The 14,287-nt window shown below is 42.7% G+C and overlaps 1 protein-coding gene across 1 annotated transcript; it reads left to right on the forward strand.

Moving 5' to 3' along the window:
- Positions 1-1,790: 1,790 nt before the first annotated feature.
- On the forward strand, positions 1,791-13,868 carry LOC132321041 (E3 ubiquitin-protein ligase RBBP6-like). Its single transcript, XM_059834648.1, has 5 exons — positions 1,791-1,956; positions 5,159-5,258; positions 7,888-7,924; positions 11,357-11,401; positions 13,776-13,868. Exons 1-5 carry the CDS (start codon positions 1,791-1,793, stop codon positions 13,866-13,868), a joined length of 441 nt encoding a protein of 146 aa, XP_059690631.1.
- The last annotated feature ends 419 nt before the right edge of the window (positions 13,869-14,287 follow it).

The following is a 14,287-nucleotide window of genomic DNA, read 5'->3' on the forward strand; positions in this document are numbered from 1 at the left end:
TGCTTCTATCAGTTTCACTTTTCTGGGCGTGATTTACATAAGACCCCAGCAGCTGTTATTCAATGATGCACATACTCTGTCCTGTACTTCTAAAAAGTGGTCTAGGGCTAATGGATTCTATATTACCATTTGTGATAATAATTTGATTTCTTCCCGTAGGGCTGTAATACTAGCTGTGCTTTCAGTAATGGCTTTTTCTAATTCCCTTGACACATTTGCAATAGCTCTTTCTAGTTCTGCAACCCCTAACTGTGGGATAAAAGCTGTTACAGACAGGTGGAACTTAGTGCCACATGCTATCAGAGGGCTGTAACACTTTTTCTTGTAGACAGCAGTAGATAGACCCAGGGGTCTCCTTTCAGACTAGCGACAAACCCTTCTTGGCAGCAGGGTGGTATCCTTCCTTTCTTCAGTGAAAATTCCTAACGTAGATGCCCGTCCTTGTACCACTGAGAATTCAATGGGACAGATACCCAGGGGAGTTGATTTCTGGAAGAGGATGGGCTTTTAAGGCATATGCAACAGTCGGGCTTATTTGCCTCTGCTGCTGTAGCTGGACTGTGGCTATGGCCGGATTATGGAACGAATATGTATAATCCATATTCCACCACTGGCTTTTAAGCAATGCTACCCTATTAAAACCTGGGCTTCCAAACCACTACGAACAGGAAAAACAAACAGACACAAAGAGCAAAACCAACTCTCCCTTGGATATAGAGGACAGCACTGAAATCAAAAGGCTTTCCTGACTTAGGAAACCCAAAAGGCATTGAAAGACCTAAACTAAGCTGTCGTGGAAGCTCGTCCTCGTTAGCCGAGGGCCCCAGGAAAAGGCCGCTGCATCTCCCCAGGCTGCCTTGCCCTGCCTGGCTGCTGAGAGGAGGGGACAGCGGGTGGTGCCAGCCTGGGGTGACAGGAGGGACAGCGGGCGGTGAGAGGCCTGGGGGGTGACAGGACACCGGGCGGTGATGGGCCGGGGGGCAGCAGGGACACGAGCAGCCGGGGGCAGTGACAGGCCCGGGGCTGACGGGCGGTGACACGGACTGGTAACGGCCCTCCCCTGTGGGGCGCTCAGACTTCGGAAGAAGATGGCGGGGCCGCCGCGCTCACGTGACACGGGCCTGTTGTCAAAATGCACTGGGTGCGGGGGGCTGTTGTGTGTGCGCAACGGTTGTCGGCCCAGAAACCCCTCTGCGGAATGTTGAGGCAAGGGAAACCCCTCTGCGGAATGTTGAGGCAAGGGAAACCCCTCTGCGGAATGTTGAGGCAGGGGAAACCCCTCTGCAGAATGTTGAGGCAAGGGAAACCCCTCTGCGGAATGTTGAGGCAAGGGAAACCCCTCTGCGGAATGTTGAGGCAAGGGAAACCCCTCTGCGGAATGTTGAGGCAAGGGAAACCCCTCTGCGGAATGTTGAGGCAAGGGAAACCCCTCTGCGGAATGTTGAGGCAGGGGAAACCCCTCTGCGGAATGTTGAGGCAATGGAAACCCCTCTGCGGAATGTTGAGGCAGGGGAAACCCCTCTGTGGAATGTTGAGGCAGGGGCGCCACAGCGAGCAACTGTGCCTGGAAGTGCTGTGTGCGAGAGAGGGAGTGGGTCTGAGCCGGGGCTGCAGAGGCCTCTCCCCGTTGCCTGACGCCCGCCTGGGCTGCGAGGAGGAGCTCGACCTCAGGGGGTGCTGCTTTCCCCGACCCCCTCAGTGGGCCCTTCCTCAAGCCGCCAGCACAGAGGTCGTGACGCGGTCTGCCGTGGTAGACACCATCGCAAAGCAGGCACCGCCTGGCCCCAACCATGTCGTGCGTCCATTATAAGTTCTCCTCCCAGCTGAACTATGCCACGGTCACCTTCAATGGCCTCCACATCTCCCTGTGCGACCTCAAGCGCCAGATCATGGGCCGCGAGAAGCTGAAGGCGGCCAACTGCGACCTGCAGATCACCAACGCCCAGAGCAAAGAAGGTGCGTGCGGGCAGCCGGGGGGGGAGTCAGCCTGGGGCCCATCCCATCGGCGTGCGGGGGGACCAGGAGGGCAAGCGGCGCCGGGGCTGAAGCGGGATGGGAAGCGGTAATGCGATTCGGCCACGATCGGTAGCTGTGACTTGTGTTGGGGGCCTCACAGAGCTGTTCTTTTGTAGTTGCTCTTCCGACAGCTACCTTCAGATCTGTGTTTTAGACACGGAGCTAGGCGTAGAAGGAGACGTGGTTGACGTGCGACATGTAGTGCTTACCAAAGTTTTGGTTTCCTGGAATTCCTCTAGGTAAAATGATAAGGAAATGTGGGAGGATATCTTATAAAAACAGAGTAAGCTGAAAGTGATGCTATTGAACATCATTGTATCATCCATTTCTAACTGTGATTTTTTTTTCCTGGTACTACATGCTAACCACATCAGGGCAATACTGAGGTTTTATGGCAGAACATTTACGGTGAATATACGTAAGAAATGTTCTTAGAGCAGTCATAAATTCTTTTAAATCTAATAAATGGTGCTTCTTTCTCAGAGGTGATAATGGTTTTGGTATGACATTTCAGTTTGGTAATCTGCCATCTTGGTAAGTTTAAATGTGATTAAAGACTCTGGGTTGTGACTTTTCAGAAATAAAAAGACTTATAAAGTGTTTTCAGTCCTTAAAGTTCTTTTTTTTTTTTTTCCTGTGGTTCTCTGACACTTTTACAACAGCCTTTCTTTGAAATGTGGACTAGTGTTTTTTTTCCTCTTCCTCTTTGATGTATTAAAACTTAAACAGAAAAATATGTACGCTGCGGTAACTGTAACTTCAGCCCTGGCCTTTCAAGTGATTGGACTTAAAGCTCGCTGTGTATCTACAGGTATTGAAACTATTTCAGGAGCATGTCTGCGAAGAGACTTAAGGGCACGATGTTAGGGGTCTTAGGGATGCCATTGCATTGCATGACATGCGTAGGCAGAGAGACATTTCACAAGGCTTGAATTTTTCTAGTAGTATTGAAGAAAATGGTCAAGACCTTTTGAACAGTGTTTAATTTGCTTTAAGGGCTTTGCTGCAGCAAAGGGTCTCTGAATTTTGTCATCAGTTGCTAACGTACCTCCAGCTTCACAAATGCTAGCAGGCTGAATGGCCGACTGGCTGACGTCAGTCCTGTAGTAGTTGGGTCTGTGTCAAACAGAGCCTTAAAACCAGAATGCTGGATGGTAATAAACTTTGAAGGAGCCCAATTATTATCACTAGAGGAATTTTGAAATAGGCCAAGCACGTGGGTTCTGTTATAGCAGGTGAGGAACAGAACGCAACATTTCAGAAGAAAAATTTATGCTCGTAAATATGTTCCCCCACAAAGTGTTACTCTAATATCCATAATAGCCATTTTACAAAGTGTGTTGCTTTGTTTTCATATGTAATCCAAAGACAGTGAAGACAAAGTATCTGCTTCACTAGGTTCTGCTAAATGTGGCGTTGCCTGAAGGCGAAGTTCAAGCAGGAGTATCTTTCCTGCTTTAAAGAGCATCACTCTTGTTTAACAGCGACAAGATCCTCCTCTAGGCAGGTTGTGTTGCACTTTGACCTTTGTAAAATGAGCATAAAATCTTACGCTTGCTATATTAGAGACACAGGTGCTTACTGAAGCAAGGGGTAAGGGTGTTTTCCTTGTGAAAACGCAAAAATCCCCCAGGGGTTTTCAGAGCTAAAGCTGGAGAATACATTTCAGTGTCATCTATGTCTATGTCATATTTTTGGTTTAGATGGGTAACCATGAATTTCAGTTGTTATTAATCAGATGTAGATGCTTAAACTCACCTTCGGAAGATAAAGGAACAAACTAGGCCCGGATATTCTGCCTAAATGGGATGTTTGGAATTCTTACATGTGGTCATGAAGTATTGGGTTTTTATAACATAGTCTGTGACTGACTAAACGCTGATGTGATCTTGGAAAGAACCAAGTGGACCTTGAGTGAAGATGGCCTACTTGTTCAGATTTTTCTGAGTACTCCTCTAAACTTTTACAGTTCAGTAACTGTTACTTTTCATAATGGAAATCTAGTCATAGAAGCAATGCTAATACAAGCTAAAAGTAAACAGGATTTTAAGTATCAGTGGAAAAAAAATTTCTGATGGACTCTTTTTAAGATGCTGGGAAAGCAAAATGGATGGTTAGGACCCATTTTAAAAGGTGGGGGGGGGGTGTGTCCTCTTCCACGCTTACTCTAGAGACACATTCTAGAAAGGCAGAATTCCCTTCAAAAAGCCTGTACTCAGGAATGAGGCATTTAAACTTGCCTCCTTTGAATTTGATCTGAATTTCTTGACCTGTTTTTTATACTAGATGTTCTCACAATATAGTGGAAGGACTGCAGACTCCAGAACTCAGGTCTCTTGAGTACTCTTTCCTGCCCTGTAACATTCTGACTCCAAGCACTTGGAGAATGTGCTATTCTGCTTATCAGGGAAAATACAAAAAAAATGCTAGAAACCCAAAAATGGGGCTCTGAACTGGTCTTCATCCAGTGGTTTGTGATCTGGACCAGAAAGAATCCTCTAGCCCTGCCAGTTTCGTTTCCATTTCAATGGAAAGCACTGAGCAGCTGAGAAGTGTGGTTGTTGATGGATTAAGCTCCAAGAAATAGGCAGCGATGGCAGGCTCTCTTCCTGTTCTGTCAGTCTGGAGCACTAGCAGTGTAGGTGTATCGGTTTTAGTCAACAGCCACAAAAGCGCTGGCGCAGAGTTTTCATGCTTTAGCTAAGTGCCTGTTTAGTTGCGGGGCAAGCTAGTCAGACTTTAGAGTCTGGTTTATGCAGGGGAGACTTTGCTGTGCTTTGGTTTTCTCCAAAGATCTATTGGTATTGTAGCCTAATGGAAGCAAAAGCAACTTAAGCTAGGTCAGGAAAGAACCTCGTGCATTAGCAGGCTCTCCTTTTGTGACCTTTGAGACTATTTTGCTGTTGGCGTTCAAACTATTGTAAAAAACTGGAAAAGATTTTGCTGCTTGTGTTTGATTATCAAACCTGAAGATTTCTTGAAATGTACCGTTAGTGTGTTGAGACGGTAACAGCGTGATGTTACGTATAAAGTTTTGCTTCTGTATCCCTAAAGGGATTCTCTGAAGTGCTATATAATTGCAGATTAATACACATTCTTAGGAACTGACTCCTGTTTTTTTCTGGTTTTATGTTGTTTTCAGAATACACCGATGATCGGGCCCTGATTCCTAAGAACTCCTCAGTAATCGTTAGAAGAATCCCTGCGGGAGGAGTTAAAGCTACCAGCAAAACCTGTGTTCTGTAAGTATCCATAAAGCACATTCAGATGGGCTCTTTCTTGTTAAAGCTGCTGTCAAGTTTTGTTGTCGTGGGGTAGATTTTAATGCATCTGTCCCAAAGTAGACTTACATTTTTGGGCCTGCTGGGACATGGGGTTTGAACTCCCACATTGGTAATCTGTGCAATGATTCTTTTGTGTTTCTTCTTGGGGTGGTTGTTCTGAGGGCCAAGTTGTAGACCCCATTTCCTCTCGGTGGAGAGATTCCTCATTCTGTGTGTTTGCTTTTATTGCTTTTATAGTAGAGGGAGATATGCATTGTAGTGTAAACTTCGAATTTGTTGCCATCTCAGAAGAGTCTGATTCTGAGTGTTTGACTATTTCTGGCATTTGGAGGAGCAGGGGGTAGGATATGGCAGGTTTTCTTTTGCCCCCAATCTGGGGGATTTGCATGCTAACTAGAGAGGAAAGACCAAGGTTGCCTGCTGATGAACCACGCAAACAAGAAGTGGCATTCATAAGTGATTCCTCTTAGTTTCCTAAAGACAATGCCCGTTTCAGGCAGAGAAAAAGAACAATATCCTAAAGTGTACTGCCTTTTGTGCGAGTACGATGAAGGAACAGTGAATCCTTTCCAAACCTGAAACTGCGTAAGCAGTTTAGGACCTTCCCAAATGTTACTAGTTGTCTGTCTAAGCCTGCTTTTCCCCTAAGCAGATATCTCTGCTCCAGGGTTTAATTCTGTGTTCCTAAGATTTACGGAGGACAGAGAATGGGGTATATTGATTGCAATTACAGCTATGCAAATGCAATCGTGACTGCAGGATTATGGCTGTCATTTCTGTATTCATACAGTCCAGTTCTGTATCAGCTACATTAGCATTGTTTGAATGGTCATGTTTTGCAGCCGCCTTAAAGATATGCGTCTCCACCACAATGAGTAGCTGTTACTAGCTTGTGGTTTTGCCACGTTTTTGTAACGTGGGTTCTCAAGAAATAAAGTAGACTGATGAGTTACAGGGTGTCTGGAAGAAACAGTACAGCAGCATCCTGGTGTCCACGAAGCATTTGCAAGCAAAAACCCCTGAAGTTATGTGGCTCTGCACGTAAACTCTGGGCATATTAGTGCCATGGTTGTTGCACTGCTTTCAGGCACTCGCTAGTAATTCCGGACGCCACAGCGTGGTGCTTATAAACACGGCCTTGTTTGGGGGATTAATTGAAATACGTATGCTTAGTGCTGCCTCGTCAGTGCATCCTCTGTTTCTGGTTGGATGGCGCCCTCTCTTGCTATTGTAATGCTGCCCTAAAATGAGAGGATAGGTGCTGCTAGCATCAAAGGTCAAATAAATAGCTGGATGTGGGGATAAGGGAAGATTGGCACCGCTGTTCTAACATTGAAAATTAACCAGGCAGATCAGCTTTCTATTCCTTCAGCTGGAAGCATTGCAGAAACAGCTGGTAGAGTGGTTAGTGTTTGGGAATGATGAATGTGTGCTGAAATGGTGGAGAGGCCTTCAAAGTGCATTACTCCCCTTGTAGTATGTTCTTCAGGTTCAGTGGATGAAGAAACCCATGTGTGGCCATCTAAAGTATTTCCTCATGCTTCCTCGTCTTCAGGAGGTACGTGGCTGTAGCTGCGAGCCTGGTGCTGTTGTAGTAGTGGCAGGAAGCATGAGCCTTTCTATTTGTGCCTCAGTTCCACAGCAGCCTCGGAATTGCCTCTGCTCATGGGACAATTTGGATGATGTCTGAATTGTTTGTTAACTACATCAGTGGTTGAATGTCTGATTCATGATGAGCAGCCTGCAGATACAGATCAATGAGTATGTGGAATCTCAGCAGGTTTTCAAACACAATAAATATTTCCTAAGATATTGTAGCATGTTCAAGATTATCTTAAAGCAAATTCTGGCAATTAAGACCTTTTTTTTTTTTTTCCCCCCACAGGGCTCCTAAATCGCACAAAATCCTAGGAGCTGCTTTCAGGTGACATTTCTACTACTATTCTTAGTTAACATAGCATATGTAACACATGTAGTATTTTGGCCTTTTCATGGCTAAGTATGGTCAATGTCTGAACACAGTGCTTGGGCTTCCACAAAGAAACACTGTTCTAAAGACTATGCTGCTGACATTGTTGTTATTTCTTTGTCAGAGGACTGATTTTTTACCCTTAAGTAAACTTGCACTTCAAAGGGTCTCGACTATCCCTGTTCTTTCTTAGAAACTGAAGTGCTCTCTCTGGTGCCTATTTGTAAGACTAGGGGCATACAGCTTGGCTAAAGTTACCTTCAGATGTTGATGCTTGATTATTTAAGAACACAAAGCTGTACTACAGACTTCATATGTTAGATACTTAATGCAGCAGAGACAAAATATCCGAGGACTTCCTCTTGTACTGTTGTGTTCTAGATCTGTAAGTCTTAGAGGAATTTGTGACAAAGTAGAAATGGGATTTTGGGTGGTTTTATTAGTGGCACTGAGTGTTATCAAAAGAGAGAAGAGTTTATGTATATGAATAAATTTCCATATTCACTAGACTATGAGAAGATAATATTTCTGATGTGGTTTTACAACGTGCTTTCACTGCTCGATGTTGGGTACAAGTGCTTTATTTGAAGTTCTGATCACCTTTATTTCTTCTTCTAGAAGTCGAACTGCGCCAGCGAGCGGAACACCAAAAGCAGTATGTAAAAACACAATCTCAGGCTTTTTCCTACACACTGCACTTCACTCTAAACAATGTAGCCTTGTATTAATTTTCCAAACATTAGCTTAATATATTTTCCAGTAAATATGTTGTAAATAGCATGTCCTTGATTCAACATAGTAAAAACTGAGTCATGCCATCATTTGCACAGTTCTCATGGGAATCTTGGTATTTGTGCCTAGTAATGCATTGTATTTCATACTGACTATGCCAGAATATTTCCTGTGTGACTGTGTGTTGTACAGATAATGTATGATGGTTTTTAGAACGTGTTAGAACATGGCGCCATGTTCTGCAGCTGTCTGTCTACTGCTAGCACTCTGGATGTTTGTATCGGGTGTTGTGTGCTTTTTCTTTCTCGAAATACAAATTGTTTGGAGTGTATTTTTTGCCATTTTCACAGCCTATCACTTAGCTGTTGTTTTTAAATACCTTTTTTGCCTAATGGTTCTTGAAAGTGTTATCAAAAACAGCTGAGAAACCATTCTTGTTAAACTTGGTACTCTTTCTTAATTTTGACTTGGGGCTTCAAACAAATACCAAAACCAACATATCCCGTACGTTGTGAGGACAGTTCTGTGCAGCTAAATGATTCCTTTTCAGGTCCGTAAATACTTGGGTATTTGTTCCAAAAACTGTATAATTGAAATGATATTGTTTGGGCCCCTCTGAGTACGTAAATGCCTTTAATAGATGGCGGTGAATTTAAATAGCATTGCTACACGAAGTGATATTGTCAAGTTCTGCATTTGATCACTTCATCTGACTAATCAGTTTAGTTTAATAGTTTGCCTGCAAACGAAAGCATCTAAAACCCAGTGTACAAATTTTGGCACAAGGTTAGAGCCTGGTGCATTAGTGGGTGTAATCCCTGTCATTTCTCTTAACTTCTGCCTGCAGTCCATTTTTGGATCTGGGTGACTTCAGGGTTGGATGCTGCTTTAATTTCCCAAAGGTTAAGCCCTTCTTTAGTATAGCACCATTCTGAATGTACATTTGGAAAAGGGGCAGCATTTTTCTTCAGGTTTGAAAACACTGTCATTCTGCTGCTAAATATAAATAAGTAATAGAAGGAAATACTTGACTGGTAGTGGTCTAGATCTTGATTTGCCACTTGGCTCGAATACGATGTGTAACTTTGCATTTCAAAATATTCCATATACTGTAAAAATTTCCATGTGGTGTTTTTAATGCCTCTCCTTGTGAGTTTGAGTTAGTTTAACTGGCCCAGTGACCCTAGTAGTCAATGTAATGCATTTATATAAACCACGTTTATAGTATTTGATCTAATTCTGACGGGTTTTTCTTTCCTGAAAACAGTTATTTTTCTCTTTGTATCCTTGCATGTGTATAAACACAACTCACGTGTTCAGAAAAAAAACATTCTTTTAGCCTCGTGTGTTCCCTGGCATGTCTGCATTACATTTCTAAGTAGCATCTTACCATAAGCTAACATAGATGTCTCAAAAAACAAAAAAAGAAAAGTAAAAACCCTGAGGTGGGAGGGAAGACTAGTTAGAACTAATTAAAGCAAATGAAATTCGAGGCAAAATCATTCCCTTCTTCTTTACTCTGACTGTTCCTGGTTTGGGTTGTGGGTAGCCACAGGGTGGGTGGAAGCCTTGCATCTCTCCTTACAAGCCCTCTCTCTCTCTCTCCCTCCCTGTCAAAGCACAGCAGCCTCAGGTGCTTCTAGTGCTGGAGACACACTGAGCTTTATTCTTAAAGCTAGCTCAGGTCTTGGTCTAAAGGGTGGGGGGTTTCTATTGTTTGGTTGGGTTTGTTAATACATGTATTTCTGTATGTATTTCAAAGCAGAACCTGGATCTTAGTGTGGTGGGAATAAATCACTGGAAAGCTTGGCAATTGTTGTTGAACAGTAAAGCAGCAAAGTGAAAATGAGTTAACATTTTTTTAAAAAGGATGCACAATAGCTTATACTTTGACTCTTCATTGTCTTGCTCTTATGTTAGCTGGCAACCTAGACTTCCACATTTGTGCTGCTGTCCTACTGTTAACTACAGCCAAAGCGAGAAAGGGGATCCTTTTTGGTTTAGGATTACAAGTTCAGTAACTGCAAGGAGCTCTAGTTGGTGTTTGTCCTTAGAGGCTGCAGAAATGCAGAGAGTTGTGCCCATTGATTTAGCACTGTCAAGCACAGCTGGGATCCTTCCTGGCTGAATTTTTAGTTTAGCCAAGCTATCAGATTTTAGAAAACCACTGTAATTTAAATGTGGCACTCCAGCAGTGAGAATAGCCTTTTCCTCCTATTTTGCCTCCCCTTTCCCACTTGCTTTGTGTTCGTTGCTGTTTAGTCTTCTGTTTGAAATGGGAGTTAATACATTGACTGTCGAGTCTGGGGTTTTACGTTTGTTTGTTGGTTGGGGTTTTTTTTCCCAATTCTTCTGCAGTATTATCTTGGGGTTGTATACAAGTTTCATGGAGATGTTGTTTCAACGTGACTGACTGGAGGGACTGGCAGGATATAATTCCATGGAAATTTAAAGGAAAAAACAAAAGACCCACGAATGTTGGATCACTGGAAGATGGTTGTTGCGCAAACGTTCTAAATAGCACATTAATTATCTATTGGCTGCTTTTGGTAACTGTTCAGTAGAAAGGAGTGCTATCACCTCCTCGAAGAAACGAGACTGTTGCCTGCAGGCCAGAGCATAACTACTTCCTGAAAAAATACAAGAACTCACTATTAGTTTATTAACTGTTATGCTTCAGTTACTGGTCAATACCAGACTGTTTAATGCAAGACTCCAATCGAGAGGTTTCCTAATTACTCGTTGGGTTCTGAAAAACCACAGAATGATAGTGGCTGTGCCTGCCAGGAGAAAACATAGGCCTGTCTTTCCCACATGTAAAAAAGAGTGGCATACGGTGCATGAAGCTTCAAAGTACTTGATCAGGCTTCCTTTTTAACAGAACTGGGTGCAAAATGTTCTGAAAAGAAGGAAAGGTGGATCTTCTGGTAACACTTGCAATGGTCTCTTTTCCCAGATCGGAGTGCTCCTCTCCAAAGGCACATTTTCCTTCTCAAATAAACTTAAATATGTTTTTCAATCCTTTTAAGCAGAAAATTGACAGATTCCTTACCCCTTCGACTTTTAAGGACTTGTGAGCATTTGACAAGGGTCCCTCTCTGAGATACCACAGAGCAATAAATTGATCTCAGGCGGGTTTGGTTATTTTAGTTTCTTCTCACTAACCACACAGGCACTCTTAAGCTGTCATGGGTTTGGACTTTGTTTTGAACAAGTACAAATTACACTAGGTTGGAAATGCCTCTTTCAGGGACACTCAGAGGATACAGTGCAGACTTTCAGGCTACAGTAGAGGTTAACTATTGCTCTGTTTTGACTGTAGAACTTGAATCTGTGTTTATTTTTTTGTGAACAGATTGATGACCCTTCTGCACCTCTTTCGCTGGCCCAGCTTATTAAGGTACATACATATTCTCTTCAAACAACATTTGCTTCGTACTTTTAGACCTTATACTGTGATCTAGAGCTGGATAACCTTTGTAATGTGAGCAAAGCTTGAATTTAATTTTCAATCATTTAAAGTATTTATTTTAACTGTAAAATGTCTGTATGTTCTGCTACTATCCCGTAAAGAGTAGTTGCCAGTTTGGGAAGATAGAAGGGGAGTACCTTTCCAGGCTCAATGTAACGTTGCAGTATTACTCATCTTCAAGACACAAAGAAGCAGCACTTCAGAAGCTGTTTACTGTTTTTCATACGTTTCACTAATTTTGTGTTGGAAACTAACAGGATTTTCACAGAAGAATTTAATTCGCTGTAAGTTATGGACATTTCAGGGGGGTTTGCAAGAGCCAAAATAGAAGCGTTTCCGGAACGTGGACAATTGCATGGCTGTTTTTGGATTTCTAGTCCTTACAGACTGTAGATCCATTCTTTGAATGCTGCACAATTTCTTAAATTGTAGTATATAGAGTGTGGACAACACAATCTAATTTGCTTGATCGCAGACTGTGTAAATTGCATAAATGTACCTAATTGTTTAGAGGAACATACCCAGGTGCATGTGTGGCATATTAGCAGATGTGAGCTTCTGAAACTGCTGTAATGCCATGTTTTGCTACGGAACTGCTTGTATTTTTTGCTCAACAATGGGTAACTTTGTCTGGGAAAGCGCTAGTGATCGTGCTTTGTGAAAAGGCACAGTGCTAGCCAATGAAATGCCTAGTCTTTAGAGTTACAAAGATGAGAGAAGGCAGGGCCTAATGCAGAGGAGCTAGTTCTTTCATCTGAAAAGTGAGGCAGGGGTTCATTTCCAAGAAAGAGAAGTTTCTTCCCTCTGGTAACTTCTTCCCACTCTCAGTGCAGAAATTAAATTGTGTACATTTGGAAAAAAAAAAATCCAAAAAAATTAGTTTGGAAGGTAACCTCCAAAAGAAAGCGGTCTCCATTAGTGCTGTCCCTAAACGTGTCCTTGGTTCTGTAAACTCATGTGAAGTTTTACTCTGAAATGTGAAAACCTGTCCAAGTGGAGTACACATTTCAGCTTTTGAGAAAATTCAAGTATTTCAGAAAAATGCAGGAACATAACCTAAAGCAGCTCAAAACTATTACTTCCTCTAACCTCTTTAGTGCAGGCTGGCTTAGCGTGGAGGCAATGCGTTGTAAGAAGTTTTCTGTTTTATTCTTACTGTGTATTAAATGCCATATTGGAGATTTGGTCTATTCCTAGGAATGTTTTGTGGGGTTTGGATGTGTTTTGTAAGCCATTTGGGTTCAAAGAAATAGTCAAGTATCTGTAAAGTTTTCTCTATATGTTAATGGAGATGATTTCATAGATGTCGACCTGGATTATGTTACTATTGAGAAAACACTGTGTCTGTGAAACTCCCATTTAATAAAACGTGGAAACTAGCTGGTTGCATGCCTAGAAAAACAAAAACATGAGAGGTTGATCTGAATGCTAGGTGCTTGAAGGTCCACATCATTTACAGTCACTCCCTTAGACCCTGCTTGTGCCTGGACCAGTGTGTAATAAAAAGGTTTGAACAAATACTACTGAAGAACAATCAGCTGGCTTCATTAAGTTGAAGTTCTAGTTCTGCATAAGGTTTAGATTACAATTTGTATGTTAAAAGGCCACAGTCATCTGGAAAAAAGTGCAGGTTTTGCTTACTGTAGTTAACTCACTTTCCATGAAGAAGTTAGGAGGCGGGGGGGGCATGCAGTTGTGACTGCCTGCTGCACATGATGGTCAAATTTCTACTGGAAAGCATCTTTTGTCCTGCTGAGGGATTATAAAAAGCTGGATTCCTTTTAAGGCGTCTGTGTCTGAAGCTGCCTTTCAGTAAGCAGAAACAACTCCCCCGACTCTTGTGTGTCCTTTAGTGCTGCAAAATGTAAATAATGATACTTGCATACATCTTTCTCAATTAAATGTCCAGTGGACATCTTCCCCTGCAAATAGTCTGGAGCTTAAAAATCAGTTTAAACATCGGGGATAGTCTCATTTTTTCTACACATCGCCTCAGTCCACTTGGCAGAAAATGGGATTGCTTACAGAGGTCTTTACATAAGGTCCAAACAGAGCCTAAGCTTTTGAGTGCCCAAGAGTGCTCTTTTCAAGTAGGTTAAGAGGCACATAAACAGCACGGAATGGCATCAGGACTCCCCAGAACGTCTTCAGGGCAACTATATTTTATATAAGCAGCTGTTTTCATGCAACCTCAGCTAGCGTTGTGCTGCTCTTTACAGGACTGGGTGAGTGGTGGTGTCTTTGGCTGGGTGGGCTTAAATGTGTTTCTAATGTGTGTGTCCAATAATTACCTCTTCGACAGACCGCCGATCTGGCTGAAGCCAATGCTTCTGAAGAAGAGAAAATAAAAGCTATGATGATGCAGTCTTGCTGTGCGTATGATCCAATCAAGTAAGTGTTGATAATGTCAAATCTGTCCTTTGAAGCTGATGGAAAAATTGTAGAGATGTTTGTTTCAACACGAGAGACACACGCATACCTTGTTCTTTTTTTCCCCAAAACCTTTTAGTTACATGAAGAAACCCTTGGCTCCACCTCCACCATCATATACTTGCTTTCGTTGTGGAAAACCGGGCCACTATAGGAAGAACTGCCCAACAACTGGGGTAAGATTGTGGGGGACTTGTGGTGTGACTTAGTTTTTCATTTTTTTATCTTGGCAGTTAGGTAACAAGTCCATGAACGCTCCTAGGAAGAATTGTTTCTCTTGGGGTGAAATATAGAGGTTATGTGGCAATTTTGCAAAGCCCTTCAAAATTCAAGGGAAACCTGGAATCACAAATGTGAAATTTTCTTTTTTCGAGGTCATAGACA

This window comes from Gavia stellata, unplaced genomic scaffold (genome assembly GCF_030936135.1).
Source record: "Gavia stellata isolate bGavSte3 unplaced genomic scaffold, bGavSte3.hap2 HAP2_SCAFFOLD_72, whole genome shotgun sequence".
Lineage (NCBI taxonomy): Eukaryota > Metazoa > Chordata > Aves > Gaviiformes > Gaviidae > Gavia > Gavia stellata.